The 7,220-nt window shown below is 36.9% G+C and overlaps 1 protein-coding gene across 2 annotated transcripts; it reads left to right on the forward strand.

The window, feature by feature from the left end:
* The first annotated feature begins 1,983 nt into the window (after positions 1 to 1,983).
* On the forward strand, positions 1,984 to 4,323 carry LOC104220768 (F-box/LRR-repeat protein At1g67190-like). 2 transcript variants are annotated; one of them, XM_009771699.2, is made up of 3 exons: positions 1,984 to 2,238; positions 2,363 to 2,411; positions 2,745 to 4,323. In XM_009771699.2, exons 2-3 carry the CDS (start codon positions 2,385 to 2,387, stop codon positions 4,005 to 4,007), a joined length of 1,290 nt encoding a protein of 429 aa, XP_009770001.1. In that variant the 5' UTR covers positions 1,984 to 2,238; positions 2,363 to 2,384; the 3' UTR covers positions 4,008 to 4,323. The 2 variants fall into 2 exon arrangements, with proteins under 2 accessions (XP_009770001.1, XP_009770002.1); XM_009771700.2 differs by lacking the exon at positions 2,363 to 2,411 and having other exon boundaries at positions 2,020 to 2,238.
* The last annotated feature ends 2,897 nt before the right edge of the window (positions 4,324 to 7,220 follow it).

Raw genomic sequence — 7,220 nt, forward strand, 5'->3', positions numbered from 1 at the left:
TATATTTTATCTTTCAGACTTTGTATATAGTATTCTTAGACCGTCTGTGAAGTTGTGACATCAAATTCTGGGTATAGTTGTATTTAGACTTCCGCAATTTTGTATTAAGATAAATTGTCAGATTTTATCTTTCGCTTAATTATTTTCGCTATTTTCATGATATCTACTCATCACTGATAATGATTTAAAACTGGAAAAGGTTAAGTAATTAGGATAATTTGGCTTGCCTAGCTTTCACCAGTAGGCGCCATCACGGCTCTCGAGGGTGTGAAATCTGGGTCGTGACAGTAAAAATCCCCTTTTAAAGTATACAACAACAAGAAGCCCAGTAAAATTCCACAAGTGGAGTATGGGAAGGGTAGTATCTACACAGATCTTACCCCTACCTTGGGAGCGTAGAGAAGTTTTTTTCGATAGACTTTCAGCTCGTAAAAGAAGAAAAGAAATTGTAGAGACAAGCAATACCAACATCAAGGGCCTGAAAGATAATAACAACAAACTAAGAGCCATAAAATATGTGGAAGGAAGAAATAACAATAAGTATCAACCACAACAAAGAAACTAAGAAACCAATGCAGATAATAATATGAAAACATGTAAAATTAGCAATCTAAGAACAAGAAACACTACCAAACTAACCCTAATACCCCTGTATAGATTAAAAAAAATGCTTGACTACCTACTAACCTTCTACTATAACTCGGCCTCCACACCTTCTTATCAAGGGTCATATTCTCAGTAAGTTGAATCGCGTTATGTCCTACCTGATCGCCTCTCCCCAATACTTCCTTGACCTCCCCTACCTCTTCTCAAACCTACCAAAGTTAACCGCTTATTCCTCCTTATTGGGGCATCTGGGCTTCGCATCTTCATATGCCTGAACCATTTAAGTCTCGCTTCCCGCATCTTGTCCTCCACGGGGGCCACACCTACCTTTACCTGGACATCTTCATTCCTAATCTTATCCAACCATTATTTCCCACATCCATCTCAACATCCTCATCTCATCTGCTTTCATCTTATGGGTATGAAAATTCTTGACTGGCCAGTACTCTACCTCATACAACATAGTCGGTCTAATCACTACTCTGTAAAACTTGCCATTAAGTTTCGGTGGTACATTCTTCTCACACAAAACATCGGAAGCTAGCCTCTACTTTATCCACCCCGCTCCGATATGATCTGTGATATCCTCTTCAATCTCCCCATTCCCTTTAGAAATAGCTATATAAAGTGTAATAATTTTCAAAATGGGCATTTTTGAGTAATTATTTTTTGATTGCATGGGTATTTTCTTTAATTTAACTAATTTATTCTAGGGAATATAAAGGAAAATACTGAAAATAGTTGATTTATAGCTTCCATAATTTTTCTCTACATCACTAATTGCACATACCTCCCTTAAGTTTTCCAAAATGTGTAATTTTTTATGGAAAATTTTGCTAGTGATAATTACAAATACAATTTTAAAAATATGTAAAACGCACATATGAAATATGATTTGCATGTGTTTCTCAATGTTATTAGTTTAAATTGCATTTTAAGCATACATATTTATAATAGCATTTCTGAATAGTGACTTATACCCATTTGTAGGCTCAACACACTGTGACTTATAAATTTTAATGAATGCGACTTATGAATCGCAATACTATAAATTGTGATACTATAAAATTGGGACTTATAAATCGCAATTTACAAATGCAACTTATAAATTTGATAGACTAAGAGAGTGTTTGGATTGACTTATAAACTGGTCAAATCAGCTTTTAAGTTCTTTTTAATTTTTTTTAATGTTTGGCAAAGTTAAAAAGTTATTAAAATAAATTAAAAACTGTTTAAAACACGCTAAAAACATTAAGGTAACAAACCCCAACTTATTACTTTTTGACTTAAAAGTTATTTCTGTTAAAAAACTATTTTTTCAAGCCAATGGGCTCCAAATGCCACGTATAAATCCCAAGTCAAGTATTTGTGTAGCATATATAACAGGCTTCTTGAAGTTTGAAGTACGGGCTGACGTGGGTCTCAACTCTCACGTGTATCCCACTTTGCACACAGCACACCACTCACTGTGTGTGTCTGTCTGTGCTGCGCTTCTTCCACCATCTTGCCCTGGCCAATTTTCCCCGAAATTGTTTTTGTCAGATTCCATCTCTTTTGATTGAACGTTCCTTATCATTTGCCTCATCGATCCATTTCTGGTTTTGGGTCCTGATCATTACCTCAATTCTTGTTGTAAGTTTGCCAAATTTCTGATTTTTTACTATGTAATGTATCATATTCTCTATGAATGTGTGTGTGGTAGTGTCTTGATTTTCTAAAATTGTTTCGTTGATTTTATTCTTTTCTTGGTTGCAAGATGGGAAATTGATGTGGTATTAATGGGATTGTTGCCTCTGCCCAAAAAGGTGAAATCATTTTGAGTCTTTTTCGATTTAGCGTTTTTTACTGGAATTAAGCAATCTGTCTTTGGTTGATTTTAATTTGCTGGGTCACTAATTGGGTCGCTTGATATTTCATTTCTTGGTCTAGTTTTGGCTGAAGATTGGTCTTTTATTTTACTGTTAATCTCAGTTTGCACATTGTGTTTTGAGTTGTTGTCATCTGCTTTTGGATTTCATTTAGTTGCTGAGGATAAGAAGATGCTGGACTTTAAATTGCTGTATTATCATGCCCAGATAATGTAACTGTTAAAGTTTGGAGGTTTTAGTGACTTTTTGATTTGTTATTCTGTTCATAAGGGAATGGAGCATCTTCCTGTTGAGGTCATTGGCAACATATTGTCCCGGCTAGGAGCTGCACGAGATGTTGTGATTGCATCTTCTACTTGCAGGAAATGGCGAGAGGCTTGGAGAAATCATCTTTACACGCTCACTTTTAATTCGAATGACTGGCCTCTTTATCATGAGCTCACACGGAGCAGACTAGAGATAATTGTAACCCAGACGATTTTCCAGACTAACGGACTGCAGTGTCTTTCAATTCTTATGGATGACGTGGATGAGTTTTCTGCTGCTCCGGTGATTGCTTGGCTAATGTATACTAGAGAAACCTTGCGTGAGTTACACTATAATGTCAGGACTACTCCTAACATTAATATACTCGAGAAATGTGGTCGCCAGAGATTGGAAGTATTAGATCTCGCTCACAATACGATTACGGGTGTTGAACCTAGTTACCAAAAATTTCCTTGCTTGAGGTCTCTTTCACTGAGCTATGTCAGTGTATCAGCATTGGACCTCAGTCTTTTCCTCACAGCCTGCCCAAAAGTTGAGGTCTTGAGCCTCGTAAGTCTGGATATTGTTATGTCTGATCCGCAGGCCTCAATGGAGTTGAGTACTAACTCTTTGAAAGATATCTACGTTGAAGCCATTAGTTTGGATAAAATTGTTTTGGAGGCTGATAGCCTTGAGAAGTTGCAGTTAAAAGATTGTACGCTTGAAGTCTTTGAGCTTGTTAGCAAGGGGAAGTTAAGACTCCTTAAGATTGATGATGTTAGTGTCATCCATCTTGATATTGGTGAGAGTGCCGAGAATCTGGAGATTGTGGACGTCAGCAATTTCACAATCATGTGGTCCAAGTTCCATCATATGATAGCAAAATCATCAAAACTCAGAAGACTGAGGTTGTGGGGAGTGGTGTTTGATGACGATGATGAGGTTGTTGATATCGAGACAATTTCTGCTTGTTTTCCTCAATTAAGTCATCTCTCATTGAACTATGAACTAAGAGAGGCAGCAGTTCAGTATGGCTTGCAAGGTTCTTTTCAATTGGAAAATGTGGTTGTATTGGAGCTTGGCTGGACGGTGATTAGCGACCTCTTCTCACAGTGGGTAGCAGGGCTATTGGGAAGGTGTCCTAATCTGAGGAAGTTGGTGATTCACGGGGTTGTTTCAGAAACCAAAACACATGAAGAATGCCATACATTAGCCAAATTCACATCCTTTATTGTAAGGCTAATGAGAAAGTATTTGAAGATAGATGTTCAGTTTGAATATGACTAGATTTGAGCAACTGTGCTCAGCCTTGGAAATCACATTTTTGTCAAATGTCAATAGCTCAAGGAGGTACATGATCTTTCTGGTGATTGTTTCTGTTATTACACGGATACTATACCATTCCTTTTTTTTAGTTGAAGTTGTGCTTCAACATTGTTACCCTATTCTTTCAGTTCAAGTTCACATACATTCACGGTTGTGGTATTCTTATTGTTACTAGTTAGTGCTTTGACGCACTTCCATTCCTGGTGCAAAAAAACTTATCTTTTCCTTTTCCGTTTTTATGTTTTATTTCTTGTTGTAATGAAGCTTTTTTGGTCCATGTTTTAGCTTTTCCTGCATAAATTGAACTACATACTCGCTGAAGAAATGAGGAAAAGAACTGACATCTAATTGGTTGCTTTGGCAAAAGTGCCATCCATCTTGAAATCGGATCCTTTTCCTATTGCGTCTTTAGGGATGGTTTAGGTTAATTTAAGGTGAAATTTTACATTTCTTATGTGCCCATAGGTACTATATTGGATTTGAATCAGATTTCGGATCAATCTATGTTGAGTGACTGCCTCTATTATCTTGTTGCTAGCAAAATACCACTATTTTTGGTTTTGGATCTTCCAAATCATTCCAGCAGGAGACCATATTTGCCATAAGTTTACTCATTTTACGGGACCTTTCCACCTTGACCTGCACTTGGTATAGTACAACTTATGAACGCGTTGCATATTCTCAGTACGGTGGTTGTGTTTTGTGACTGACTGTGCAGAGCTTGAAAAATTTGTAAGGAGGGATTTTTCTATATATAATTAAAAGAGTATTGTAGCCACAAAAGGAGTCAATTCCCTTCACAAGAAGCATACCACAAGAGTTTCTTTTTTTTTTTTTCTCTTAAGAGTTAATTTTGAAGTTGACATAAGCAGATCAAGTTTCTTGTCAAATAAAAAACTTTTGGACTTTTTAGAACTGAATAAGTGAAAAATCTTAACAACCAGAAACCTGGTGGGGAGGGAAAATTAGTGCCCAAAAAGTTAACTGAAAAAGAAAATCAAATAGGGAGAGTCCAAAACAAAACTGTTAATCTTTAATTAGGCAATTCCAAACCTACTATGGATTCCTTTTAATAGGAGTTCTATCAAAGAAAAAAGGGAAAGGAAAAGGAAAAGGAAAAGGAAAAGGAAAAGGAAAGGGAAATTGTCCAAAACTGTCTTCTTTTTAGCAATGTATGTGTGCTTTCATAGTTCAGCTAGAAAGCATATTAACTTCAAACTGAAGCTATAAGGAATATCATCTATCTGGTTGCAGCATCGTTGCAGGCATGATACATGAGTGTGTATGCTATACTTATACCTTTTCTGTCTTAATTGTCTTTAATGATGACCTACAATCGATATATGGATGTACCATTTCAAAATTATTATCTTTGAGCTTTTTTTAATGGGAAATGTGCTAACAAGAATTTACTTTATATGGAAAATTTTGACCTCTGAAATGCTAAAGGTTCATTTATAAAGCAGTATCGCTTGCTTAATGACCTATATTGGAGTCATAAATGAAGTCTCTGCAGCTCTCATGCGCTCGTTTTTATTCTAGTTTTGGAGGACTTATTGAAGTTTTCCTTTAAATAATCTACTTGCCATTGGAGGGTGCAATATTCCTTTTCCTGAGGAAACTTTCTTCTGTTTGAGAAATGATGGGGTTAGGTTGGATGAAATCATCCTTGAACCACAACCCTTTTTCTCCCTCCACTGGCCATGCATAGAAAGAGTGTATCTTTGTTTTGTTTGATGGAATTGTGTTCACCTTCTCCTTCGTCTGTGTTGCTCTTTTTATTTCAGAGCCCTATGTCTAGTGAAAATCAGAATGGGTCTTCCAATTAGTTTGCTTTTTGACCTGATCGTGCTGATTACATCAGGAGATCCACTCCTTTGTATGAGGAAAATTGTGCTTCATTTTTGACAGGAGAATGAACTGAAGTAATATGTTTTCCTGGTTCCATTCTCTGCTATTTTCTCTTAGTCTAACTTGTGGAGCTGTGCTATGTTGAAGAGAGGTAAATGGGTGGGGTAGAAATTTTCATTGTCGTTTTTTGGAATAAAAGAAGAGTTATTTAGCTTAAAACCTACTGAAGTTGGAGAAAGTATAGGAGTTAAATGTGTTTAACGGTAATTTGCGCGCCTGCTGCCTTCCTTGGATGTGGTAGCCGTTTCTCAGGCTCCCTCTCCGTAATCGAACCCTAATTCTTTGTCACCCGTCACCACCATGGTAGACCACTATCCTACCATCGAAAGTTGATAGGGCAGAAATTTGAATGGTGCGTCGCCGGTACGATGGCCGTGCGATCCGTCGAGTTATCATGAATCATCGCAGTAACGGGCAGAGCCCGCGTCGACCTTTTATCTAATAAATGCATCCCTTCCAGAACTTTAGTTACAAGATGTAACAGTAATTAGTTTGACCTTATTACTTATATCATCAGTAGTAGAACATAAATAGTCGGTGATCGTTGCAAAGTTAATGTGATACGGAAATGATGAGGTCTGGTTTAAAGTTGAGATGTTAAATGTAATAAATTGTTCAGACTTGTGAAGGGCTCAAAAAAAGTAGATTCTAGAAGAGTTCCAAAACGAGATGTCTCCAAATGCATGTAAAAGATTGAGAAGGAGGATTATTTTCCTGCCTCGCAGATGATTCCTTCTTCCTTTGTGTTCAGAAGGCAAGTGAATGCAGTTGAGGTGAAACCAATTTTATTTTTATTTTTTTAAATAAGGTGGACATTAGTGTTGTTTCAAATGGGAGATTCGCTGCGTAAAGAGGGTTTATCAGAAGATGGTGAATCATCAAATTGCTGTAAAGTTTGTTACCAAATTCTTGATTCTTGGTTGCTCATGTCTGCCTCTAGATTTTTTAGCCAATGTTTGAACTTGTACAATACTCTTTGTCTGGGATGGCCTGTGTTGCCTAGATCATTGTAGTGGAGTGGCTTGGTCACTTTTTATTCCATTGTAGTCCTATATTATTAACTGTCCTAGCATTAATATGACTCGTATTCTCCTTTTATGCCATTCCAGATTAGGCTGGGCAGAATCCTCTCCTCATTTAGTATTATGGTTTTAAACTTGTAACGGTTCTCCAGTCCCCGTTAGAACAAGTTTGAGCTTCGGAATACCTGATCTACTGTTATTTCTTCAGTGTTCTTTATATTACTACCTTTTAGCTGTTTTC

The sequence above is a fragment of the Nicotiana sylvestris genome, chromosome 12 (assembly GCF_000393655.2).
Source record: "Nicotiana sylvestris chromosome 12, ASM39365v2, whole genome shotgun sequence".
Lineage (NCBI taxonomy): Eukaryota > Viridiplantae > Streptophyta > Magnoliopsida > Solanales > Solanaceae > Nicotiana > Nicotiana sylvestris.